This window comes from Cucumis melo, chromosome 1 (genome assembly GCF_025177605.1).
Source record: "Cucumis melo cultivar AY chromosome 1, USDA_Cmelo_AY_1.0, whole genome shotgun sequence".
In the NCBI taxonomy this organism is placed as follows: Eukaryota; Viridiplantae; Streptophyta; class Magnoliopsida; order Cucurbitales; family Cucurbitaceae; genus Cucumis; species Cucumis melo.
Window position 1 is genome coordinate 14,887,000 of NC_066857.1, and position 13,113 is coordinate 14,900,112.

The following is a 13,113-nucleotide window of genomic DNA, read 5'->3' on the forward strand; positions in this document are numbered from 1 at the left end:
AAATTACCAAAATTTAGGTGGATGGAGCCAATTTAGTCTTGGCGGCTCGGCTGGAAGAAGACAGGGACCGGCTCGGCTTGGCGCAGGCGCGGCTCGGCTCGGTACAGGAAGCTACGCGTGCGGCTCGGCTTGCAACAGGGAGGAGATGCGGCTCGGCTACGCGGAAACGCGTGGCGCGGCTTCCCACGCGGACGCGGCTCACACGCGGAGAGGGCTGAACGCGGCGCGGCTTCGGCTTCGGCTTCGGGCTCGGGCGCGCGGATGAGGAGCGGCTCCGGGTTCGGGTTCGACGGCTGGAGGCACACTCGGTGTTGGCTGCTGGGCTTCAGTCGGCGCGACGGCGCGACGGCCGGCTGACGGACGTTCCGGCTGCGTCAGATCCAAGCGGCTCCTTTCGGCTTGATCGGAGCGGCGCGACGCGGCTCGGCTATCCTCCTGATCGAAGCGGCGCGGCGTCGGCTGTCCTCCTTAGATCGAAGCGGCGCGGCGAGTTCCGGCTTCGGCTGGCGGCTGCGGGTTCGGCTGTGCGATGGATGCCTGGCGTGCGCGGAGGGTGGTTCGGCTTCTACTCGGCTTGCAGACGCGGGTTGGATCGACTTCGGCGCTTGCTTGAAGCTGGCGGCGTGCGGCGGCGGCGCGGAGAGTGGCGGCGGCTAGGGTTTTCTTTTTTTTTTTTTTTTTTCTTCTTTGGGGAGATGAGGAGTCTCACGTCTCCCAATGCCTCTTTTTAAAAGAATTAAAAAAATAATAAAAGAATTTAATAGCCCTCTTTTCTCTCTCCACCCTTGACCCTTTCCAAGGCAAATAATTAATTTGCCAACCCATTAATTGACTATTTTACCCCTAACTTCAATAATTAATATAAAAAGAAAAAACAACTTTAGTTTAATAAGAATAATATTAACCACACTTAATATTAATATTAATGGTCAAAACAACAAAGGAAAACCGAAATGTTGGGCGTTACAGGTATCTACTGACTATTCCTACAACAAAACAAATATCTAGCCTAATGTAGAGCATAACATACATTAAGTTGCTCACAGCTGAGGAATAGGGAATGTCTTATATCCTCAAATTATTGAGGTGTCCTAGGACACTATTCCTTAGACAAATGAATCCCATGCCTAAAAGGTAACAACTCATTCTTAGAGTTCTGCATCGTATATCAAACCAACATTTTATTGATATAGGTTGCTTGAGACAGTGTTAGTATTTTGTTCTTACGTCTTATGATTTAGATCCCAACAATTATATTGTGTCTCTCCCACATTCTACATTTGAAATTGGGCTGCTAGCATATTTTAATGTTAGTTAGGTATCTTATGTCATATCCATTAAGAAGGATCTCGTCCACATAAAGTTCCTTTGTTCAAGTTTCGGAGACACCATGTAAGAGAACATTCATCTACTTACTGTAAAGTCTGGAAGGAGTGAAATCTATCTTGTGTGATTATGTTCGCCGCTCTTCACTCAGTCTTGTCTCTAAAATTGTTGGCATTGAGTCGAAAATTTGGTCATTCTCACCCATACAAATCAAAGGACAATTCCTCGCTAACAGAAGTTCATAATACACTCAGGATTAATATTAAGTTACCTAGGTCATCCTAATGAAATAGAAAACTAACTAGTTAACGAAGTTACATCTAGTGGTTACTATATCATGGTCGAGTCTTATGCAAACTCATTTCATAGGATTGCATAGGCATACCCTCACTCACATGTCACCTACACGAAAGTGTTGGATCATTGCATTTTATCAAATACAAAATTGATTGTATCCATAGTGTTATCAAGATAATATACTCAATCTTATCCCTATACTATAGACCATTTAAGCTTTATCTCGAACATTGATCCTTGCATGTCTCTAAATACAGCTCAAGACTCATAAAATAGCTTAGGATGTTAGTTTATTGGATCTAGCTTATTAAGAAAAAACTAATAAAATAATCAATCACACTTTATTGAAATTACAACTATAACACCAACAGTTAATGGATTACATTTACTATCTATGAGTCTTAGGACATAAAACCCAACAATACGTACTCATGAAAATCTAATGGATCCTTTGACTAAAGGATTAGCTAGAGAGAAGGTTTTCAAAAACTAAAAAAAAATTGAACTCATGCTTGTTGAAGGATGAATCATTTGTAAGGAAAACTCAACCTATAGACTAAAGATCCCAAGAAACTGGCTCAATAGGTAATAATTGATTGCAAGTTATATGAAATGGATCATGCTATAATAATCTAGAGTCTCATCCTTGTGATCCAATATTAGCATGATATCCTGAAACGTATAAAAAGGTTGAACTTAATTCTTAATGAGATCTATACTTAATGTCAAGTGGACTACCTAGCTATAGGAGTACTCTTGATAGACTCACCTTTGTTGATGTAGAAGTGAGATCGCTTCTTATGAAATTTTAGGAAAATTCTCTAGATCATCCACTAAACTGGGCTACACGTGCTAGGTCTTAAAACACGGGCTTTTGAACTACATCCTAACAATAGTGCGTGTGAGATGTTGTTAGAGATGGAGTTCAAAACCAAGAATTACCCTAGTATATTCCAAATCATCACCACTATATAAGGTTCAGGCTGTCAGACATCTTTTCTTAAGCACAATATTATACAGATTAACATTGCTCGATGAAAACTATTAATATTTTTTTAATTGGAAAAAATATTAATTGGAAAAAATATATTAATATTTTACTCACAAATGAGATTTCCACATTGCTAAAATTTGCAAGTGGAAAACTCCTTGAATACTTTTCACTTGTGTTGTGGATTTGGGCCCCAAGGGATATCAATCTTTTAAAGGGAGTGATGAGATAGATAAATGAAGGTTTATTGATATCTCTATACATGCACGCTAGTATCCTAGTTGTTCAGAGCTTTTATAACACTATACAAAGACTTCTTTGGTTCACCTCTCTTTGTTTTCATACTTTCTTTGTTTTTCGAGGACATTCTGAAGGGCATGCATTGGTATTTCAATCTAGTTGATTGTTTTATTATGTGGCAATTACAAGATATGCTTGCATTTCAGGCAGAGTCACGAAGAGTCTTAAAGAGAGCGAAATACGTGACTCAATCCTGCTTTGAAAAGTTTACACCTCACACATAATGTTTTATTCTATGGCAATTACAAGGTATGTTTGCATTTCAAGTAGAGCCACGAAGTGTCTTAAAGAGTGCGAGATTCGTGACTCCGTCTTGCTTTAACAAGTTCACACTCAACTCAAATGAATACTGTTTTATGAGGTCATATGAATGTTGTGTTAGAACAAGATCCCTTAACACACACTTTGTGTTTATGAGACTTATGATAGAGATGAATTGTTGATTTTAGTGTTATATATTTTACAATCATGTAAGGATATGACGAAAGTTAAAAGAATACTGTTTTATGACCATACATGTTCTGTTATTAGAATGTGTGAATTTATGCTTTGTAGTCAGCTTGTTGTGTCATAAGGGCCTGTATGAGTTTATGTTTCGTTTTTTACCCATTATCTCATTTAACAAGTGTAAATTTGCGTTTTGTATTTAGTTATAGCATGTAGGAAGAAGTTACTTCTTTTACTATATGATATTCACGTATATTTCGATTGACTTTCTAACCGCTTAAAAAATGTTTTAAGTAGAATTTTTTTAAGACTTGAAAATCAATCCGCCCACAACTTATAGTAACTCAACTATTTTCTTTCATCCTTATTTTTTAGAATACGCTTTACTTTATGTATGAAGGGAGAAAAATAGATCTACTTGAATCTCTCAAAAGTCTCTAAGCTGGGCTTTGAAGACAAGAATATGTTCAGAGAATGAATTCCAAAGCAAATGATTGTATGGTATTCTAAGAAGAAATGATAGCAAATTCAACAACTCATCCCTTCATTGGCTTTTTATGTTTATTTTTGCTGTTTTTCTCTCTTATTAAGACTGAGTATTGGTTTCTTTTATTAAAAAAATAATAATTTTTACATAGAACAATTCCAAAAATAAAAAAAACTCAGAGGTCCATGGTATAAAATACTAAAAATACTCTGTCAATAATGCGCGTAATATATTTGGTAACGCGATTTGGTATTTAGATTTGTTTGTTCAGTTCTATCGTTTAATTATTTGGGTTACACGATATCATTTAAATTTGACTATTTCAAAATTTGTATAGACTACACGATCATTTAGATTTGACAAATTTTTTTTTTCAAAATTTGATATAAACAATTTTTTTTCAATATTTTTATACACAATCTTTTAGTTTTGATTACCCTAATTTAAATATCTAAAGATTCTTTATACACCGTAAAAAAAAAAAAAAAAAAAAAAAAAAAAAAAAAAAAAAGACGGTAGAATGTATGCGGTGAATGGAAAAAAAAAAAAGAAAGAGGAAGAAAGACCGCACCTAAAAAAAGAGAAAAATAAGAAAGACGATAAAAAGAAATAGATTTGGTTATCCAAATCTAGAAAAAAAGAAAAAAAGAAATTGCATCTAGAAAAGAAAAGTACATAGAAAGACGATAAAAAAATTATAGAGAAAAAGATAAAAAGAACAAATCTAGAATATTTAAAAATAACTAACTTTATAAACTTTGTTACACGAGCAGTAAATATTTCAGTAATTTGTTATATTTAGAAAAATTTCCCAAAATATAACTTAACTTACTTTATCTTCATTCAATTTCCTAGTTTTGTTTATGATCTAACATCATAAACTATATGCATAGAACTTTTCTAAAAAAAAAAATGTCATAAATAAAAATTCTACAATGTCATTTTTCCACGAATGAACATATGATATAATTTGGGTTAACAACTAAACTTTTAATCATAACAGTTTAATTTCTATACTCTACACTTTCTAGCAATGTAATCATTATTATAAAATAAAAATTTAAAAAATAAATTCTTATTCATTCATATCAATAAATTGATCTAAATCAATTTGTTTATAAACTAAAAATATTGAGCCATTGCCAAATAAATCATGATTTATTGTTACAAACTTCAAAGTATAATGATTAATTAGTTACTTATGAAATTGTCACTTGTTAAAGTTAAAAAACTAAATTGTTTTTAATTGTTACACTTGGACGTTACAAATTTAATATTACAAGGACTGTTGTTTTAAACTAAGATCTAAGATCAAAGAGTAAATTGTTATTTCAAAGGGTGTTTAACCAATTTTTAGTGTCCCATAAACATTAGAATTAACATTAAAAAACCAATCACATTTTGGTTGAAAGGTCAGCAACACACAAACAATCAAAGATGCTTCGGAATCACAAAAATAAAATTGTTAAGAATCTCAATAATTAGAAACCAAAGTAATACCTGTATCAAACTTGCAAACCAAAAATATACCTTACCTTTACAATGTTTAATGCTTGTTCCTTTTTCAGTTGTCAAATCTTAAAGGTAAAATCCTAAATCAATTACCAAAATCTGACTACAATTTCAAAACAAGATTTCTTATGATAAAGTAGAAAACAACAAAAAAATACTTGAAATTAAAGAAGGAAAAGATCAAGGTTTCATTTGTTCACATACTATCAACAACTTAAAGAAGAGGAATTGCTTAGATATGCATAAAAAGAAAAATTATTGCTCACCAGGAAACCGGAGAAATATTGAACAAGATTGTCAACAACTCAGCAACGGAATCTGTGCAGGCAGTTGAATGATGACCTTCAGTTCATTCTAGAGCCTAAAATCTTCGGCAGCAGACAACCGACACCCTTGTCTGCTCTGTGCATTTGGATGTTCCTATATTACCTACTCTCTAAACTCTTTGTTATCTCCCAGCACGGTCGATGATAGACAAAGGGAAGTCCTTTCCTCAAGCTCCAGGTGGTAATAAAGATCTAATTCACAAACCAAAACTTATGTATTTCGCTTACCTCAGCTCGTAGAAATGGTTTCATCATTTGACTTAAAGCTGATTGATCACACGATCCTTCATCTTGAAAAGTCAATAGATAAATATAATAGGTTCAAGCAAAGCCCCCCCCCCCCCCCCCCCCCCAAAAAAAAAAAAAAAAAATCAATGGAGAACAAGAAAAATACTTGGATATACAGAGATGTAAAGAGACCAAGAATTAATTGAGCGGCAAGCAAATGAAGAAAGTAAAGAGAACTGGCTTATACAGGCCATGAGCTATCATTCTGTCTTACAATATTCACCTATTTCCTTTCCCAACATAAAATTTAGACATTCGCAATCTGCGTGAAACAACTGCATATCCTCCCTTTTGCATAATACACAACTCCTACCATCACATTAAGTTAAACTTATTCAATGGTGTTCAAGCACCTTTGGTAGATTGATCACATAACTATATTGATGGACAAAAGAAATTAAAATTCTGGCATACTCAATGGAATTTCCCCCAGGGACATGTAAATTAGATCATCATCCGCCAGAGTTCCCTGAAATAATAAGCAAATGACAGATCATTAAACCTATAATCAAGTTTGGCAGATCATTATACCTATATCAAGGTTAGGAAGGAATGCCTATGAATTCATATAGTTGTAAATCACTAAAGACTCAGAAGAGGGTGGAGATGGAAGTAAGTTGTGATGGGGATAGAGAATTGGGCACTCCTAAAATATATAATATTAACATTTAACGAAGTAAGAACCTCACAACAATATAATCTTTAAGAAGCCAGCCAAAGTTTCAAAAAGAAGAATCTTCAATAAATGACGAAGTTGGGTATGAGCAAGGAAGTACTTCTCCATTGGAAAGAGGCATTTCATTGTGTATTGAATTAATGTCTCCTTGTACAGAACCACAGTTAGAGAATTCTGCTCCAAGCAACTCTGAAATCATAAGTCCATAGCCATCTTGAACATCAGGCATATCTCCATTATTTTGTGCGTTGTTAGGAAAGCCATCCAATCCAGTAAACACAGTCTCGCTCCTGAATATTGTTTATCACAAAGTTTTTTTACAATTTAGAACTCTCAAAAAGAGACAATACAAGTAGGTGAGGCGAGGTACAGTTATCAGCATATTTAGGAAAATGTAAAACCAAAATAGATTCAACTAAAGGATGAGGTAACTTACTTCCTCTCCGCATTATGGAAGGTCTTGTCTACTTCGGCAGTGGAGTCATCTTCCAAATCAATAATTTCAATCTCTTTACCACCAGCCACCACGCTATTTTGGCCAAATTCAGTAGCATTGCTTATAGACAAGTCAATATCAACAGGTGCTATTTCTCTTTTTGTTTCAGAAATAGATGGGAAGATGAGAAGAGGATTATTTTCGTGATTATCATGTATGTCAGAAGCCTCCATAAGATTAAGGTCACAGATCTTAAATGAATTTGGAAAAAGCTGTTTTTCTTGTGCATAATCAACACATTGCTCACCCCCCCCCTTTAATGAAATGAAAACCATCTACTGAGTTCTCACAGTCAGCAGCTACAATAACTTCATTATCACACGCTGGCTTGCTTTCCTCAGAACTAACTTTCGTTTTATCAAACTTCAGAAGGTCAAAGGATTCATCTTCCTTAGAAGTCATCAACGGAATCCATTCTCTTGGTTTTTTGTTCCCCTCCCCTACATCACTCTCATCCAAAGATCGCTTTTGACCCCTTTCTTCAAACATCAAATCACTCCTTCCAACTACGGCAGGACTTTGGCAAGATTCTTCCTTGCTCTCATTCCAAAATGGTCCATGCTGGAAAGATTGAGATGACAAAGAGCCAGCCTTCTCACTGTATCTAGGATATAGCTCCTCCATTGTTCCAGCTTTTTCAACAGCTTCGGGTTTAGAACTTTTGGAATTTATATTCTCGACATCGTGTTTCTTAGCTGATACAGCACCAGATAATGCACAGCTGGAAGGGCTACTGTCAAGTGAAGTTTCAGAATCTCTGTTAGTGTTGATAACAGAAGGTTGTTCTGACGCAGTTGTAATAGGATCTGCCTTAGAAACCTTGTATGCCAATGCAGAGCGAGTTTTGGTGGGGAACTTCGTAAATCTGCAGAATGCTAGTAGATCGGTCTCTTGCTTCACCAAGGAATCACCATCACCAGCTTCATTCTGGACAGATAGTTTCTCTGCCACACAGTGTTTCTCAGTTTCATTGATATTGGTACTATGTTTCACCTCCTCAGACCCCAAATCTATGTTACTTAAATCATCAGAATCTTTAGCAAGTTTTGGCTCGGATGGAGGATCTTTCCCAACAGCAGAATTACTTGCCTTTGAGCCTGCATCATCTGGCAAAGGGTACTTAACCAGTTCAGGTCCTGAATCCTCAGGCGTGTCACCTTTTTGTTCTAAATTGGAAGATTTAAGATCTTGCAATTCAGTTCCAACTTCTTCACCAGTTTGCTGTTGATTACCATAAGCATAAAGATTATCAGTGTCATCATAAGCCTCTGTATCTGGAGAAGCTCTACCTCTATCATTGCAATTATTGCTCCTACTATAATCCTGACCACTCCAATCAGAACCAGTACTTCGGAAAGAGGTGGATCTTCTCCGTCCTCTCAAATGATTTCGTGATGGAGCTGAACTATACTCATCATTTGGATGCCTCCTACCTGACCCAGAATCAGGTCCAACATATCCTGAATGAGGAGGAGCAGCAGTAGATGTTCGTCCTTCTTCTCGAAGTGGACCCAATTCCTGAAATTCAGAAGAGTCCCTTCTCAAACTTCCACCTTGCCATTTACCAGACAAAACACTAGATGGGAGCAAACCTTGAGAAACTAGGTATTCAGCTGCAAGACGACCTGCTTCCATAAAAATGTCAACAGAACCTCCACCTCTTCGCGGAGGAGGCAGTGACTGTGATGATTGATATGATTTGGGGTATCCCTGACCACGCCCAAAGCCACTGGGGTGATTAAAGTTTCGATAATCATTCCCATATCCTCCATGGCCCCTTACCGATCCCTCAGGAGAGATTCGAGAAGAAGCTAATCCCACTCCCATGGAACCAGACCTAAACCCATTTCCCGTATTACGTTGACGGGGATGCATAGTTTCGAAAAAGGAAAAAAAATAATCAGAAACAATTAGGTATCGGTATAATTGCCTGATTCCACTACAAAGGATCGAAGAATCCAAATCTTTGTTTTGCTGAAGAAATCAAGAACAACAAAAGAATCTCTCGGTTTAAAAAGGGAAGATACCCCGAAACCCTCAGAAACAATCCAACACTGAACCAAAAAAAAAAAAAAGAAAACGAAAGTTATGTTCCAAATGGAAAAAGTTCCTGCGAAAACATGTCCTCCCAAGTCCGATTCCACAAGAATTCCCCAACTGTAGTTGAAGAGTACAAGGCAAGAGCTATGAAGTGGAATGGATCTGAACGATAATCGATTAAGCACCCAAGTAAAAGCTAACCTGATTGAAACAAGAATCAATTACCAATCCGTCCAGTTGAAGATGAAGATGAATATGATTTTTGGTAAGAAGCGGAGTTTGTTTGTTAGGTTTTGTTGATGGAGAAAAATGAATTCGTGAAATTAGCAACAGCGTTTCTCCACCATTTCAAAACCCATCAATTCGGCTGATTTACTCAAGAGGGCGTCTTAATCCGTACCTACAAAAATTGGTGATTGTAAAAGGCCTTTTTCTTCTCCGCCGAGGACTTAGTGCTCATAAACACAAAGCCCTTACGCCCACATCAACCAAAAATAATTAAATACTCATTTATTACTTTATACATCATCGTTAGCTATCAAGCACAAAAGTTCTCGGATTCAAATCTTCACCCAAAAGCATTTATTTCATAAATGTATGAATATTATTTTACATGTCCAATCTAAAAAGAGTTAAATTAAAAGTTAAAAAAAAACTAAATACTATTTTAGATTATATTACAGAGTGAAAACATCTCATACTTGATTTTGTTTGGATTTTAAAATTTTCTTTGTATGGAAAAAGTCAATAAATTGATATTTTTCTTAAGAAAATAATGGTGCTAATTCAATTAAATAGTTACTTCGGTTAATTTCTTATGAATTCTCATCTAAATAAGTAATTGATTGTGAAAATTCTTAAACTTCTTAAATGCAACAAAATAAAAAATTTATATAAGTTATTTAATTATCCATAAATAAGAGTGTAGAATATTACAAATATATCAAATAATTCATACAATGTGCATAACCAACGTAAGAGCTTAAAGTGATTCAAACATATACACAAATAAATTTGGATATGATAGTAAGTATAATGTTTTTAAATAAGGGGTTTTATCAAAAAATATATATATATAACAAGTCATTAAAATATTTACACTCTATGGAACAAATTTGAAAACGAAAAAAGCTCACATACCTGCAATGAGAAATACTAAAAATACCTTAGTTAACACCCAATTAATCAACCACACGTGCATGAGTAATTTTCTTCTAAACGGTCGTGTACTACAGTCTAAACGAATGAACTACGATTGTTTAGGTCATGGTACACAATCGTGTAGTTCTTTTTTATGATGAGAAAAAAACTTCAATTTTAAACGATTGTGTTAACCATATTAAAAGATCGTATTGACTATGGTAAAACAATCGTTTAGATCATATCCATACGATTATGTAGTTCTTTCTAAACAATGGAAAAGGGCTTCGAATCTAAATGATCTTGTTGACCATGCTAAATGATCGTGTTGACTATGATAATCGATCATTTAGATCATATACACATGATCGTGTAGTTTTTTTAAACGATGGAAAAACAGCTTCAAATCTAAATGATTTTGTTGCTCATGCTAAACGATCATGTTGACTATGGTAAACGATCATTTATATCATATCTATACGATCATGTAGTTCTTTTTAAACGATGGGAAAAAGGCTTCAAATCTAAATGATCGTGTTGATCATGTTAAACGATCGTATTAACTATAGGTAAGTAATCGTTTAGATCATATCAACACAATCATGTAGTTCTTTTAAACAATGGAAAAAGTGTTTCAAAATTAAGCAATCGTGTTTACCATGGTAAATGATCTTTTAGATCATGTCAAAATAATATTTAAATGATCTTGATATTCTCGAATATGATGAAGATGAAGTAGCTTTAAAATTTTTTGCCAAAAATGGCAAAGGTGAAATAGAAGATTTTAACATAAGAATAAATCCTTTAAGAATAAAAGAAAGAAAATCTGAAAGAGAAGATGAAGAAATCCTGAAGAAAATAAATTACAAAGAAGGAAAAGAAGAAAGAGAAGTGACGCAAGGCAAACCTAAAAATTATAAAAATATTTAGCGATTTCATAGGCTTTTATCTTTTGTTACACAGGTCGAAAATATTTTTGGGTTTGTTACATTTATGTAATTAACCTTTAAATAATAGTAACAAAAAAGATTAGGGATTTCACATTCTCGTCCACATTTGTCTCGTGGAAACTTTTTTTCTCTAGTCTTTCATGAAGGAATGGAATTCCCAAAGTGGAAGCGTATGAACGTCGTGCAAGTGAAATTCAATTTGTAAAACCAATAAATTCAAAGAAAAACAATAAATAAAATAAACATGCTTCACATGGAGGAAAATGTGAAAATAAACTAACTTTTGTAGAACCAATTCTTCTTCCAAGCTTTCAAGACACCACAAAATCTTACTTGTTATTATCCAAGTAAAGAATCACAGAGAGTTGTAGGTTTCTGTAATTTTGGTGAGGGAAGAAATTTTGAGAGAATTTTGTTTCCTTTGAAATATAGAGAGATCGTAAGATAGTGCTTAAAAACAAAAATTTCTCTTTTTTCTTTTTAAAACAAATCTTAACAATGATATGGAGGGGGAAGTTATCAAAATAACTTCCTCCCTCTTTCCCACGTAGAATTCATTCTGTTTATTTTAAAAAATATTAATTAAATTAAATAAAATCAATATAAATTTAATTAATATATATTATATCTCATATAATATAAAATTTATATTATATCATATATAATATAACCAATGGTTTAGATCTCTCATATAATCTATAGTTCTAATATGAGTCGAATCCATATTAATTTTAACATATAGTTTATTTATGAATCTTATTCATATTATTATTATTATTTGAATCATATTCAAATATTAACTTCTCTCATAAAAACTTTACATTATAATGTATCAAATACATTATATTAATTGTATCATATACAATTTATTCCTTTTAATCAATTTGAACAATTCAAATTAAACCAAAATAAATTTGATTCTCATTTATCTTTATTGAGCTAACAAGGGGATCTTATGAACCTACAGATTGAAGCTCCAATGAAATGAGATTAATTAATTAAACTCTTTAATTAAATTAATCTATATTCATTAACTATTAGTCATTCTACTAAAGACTAATAGTTGCACTCTTCTTACTGTAGATATATTTTTGTGTCCATTAGATATAACCAATCAACAGTGCAATGACCCTTCACAAATTGCTTGTAAGTACAGCTAGGCCAAAAATTACCGTTTTGCCCCTGTAATTACATCTACCTCCTTAAGTACCACTGATTCCTCTAATGAACAATAATTATAGTCCTACTATAACTGAACTCCTCTCAGGCCAAGAGAAGGTGTGGCGCCACATTGTTCAAGCCCTGAAATCAACCCTTAAGAGAGCAATTTCTCTACTTACTCTATCTATAGAAAAGAAGTGAATTCTTTCTTGTGTAGCTGTGTTCCCAGCTCCCCAATCAGACGAATCCTCAAAATGGTAGGCATATTAAGTCGGCTATATAGACTACTCTCACCCATACAAATCAAAGGATCGCCTTCATAGGTAGGAGTTCACAACTCACTCAAGATTCAGATCAAGTCACCTATAGTCATCCTGGTGAAATGTAGTCTCAACTAGTAACAGTGTTAATAAGAGAGACTATTCATTTCATGGTCCGGTCTTATACAAACTCTTTGTATAGAATACCTCCGCTCTAATGTCTCGACATAAATGATTAAGATCAAATAATTTGTAGCACTTTAGAACAATTGTAACAACTACAAAGCAGACCATATTCGTAGTCACCAGGATAAGGTATTCAGCCTTATCCATTTACTACAGACCATTTAGGTTATCACTTAAACATAACCCAGTTGTATGTCTCCACATACATGTTTAGGTTACAGAAGATAACC

At 34.4% G+C, this 13,113-nt stretch overlaps 1 protein-coding gene across 1 annotated transcript; it reads right to left on the minus strand.

Annotated features, from left to right (window-relative positions):
- Positions 1-6,132: 6,132 nt before the first annotated feature.
- Positions 6,133-9,672, minus strand: LOC103490188 (uncharacterized protein At4g26450). Its single transcript, XM_008449578.3, is given in 4 exon segments — positions 6,133-6,443; positions 6,751-6,940; positions 7,087-7,395; positions 7,397-9,672. Coding segments are annotated over 4 exon segments (2,196 nt in total). The 5' UTR covers positions 9,022-9,672; the 3' UTR covers positions 6,133-6,371.
- Between the last annotated feature and the right edge of the window lie 3,441 nt (positions 9,673-13,113).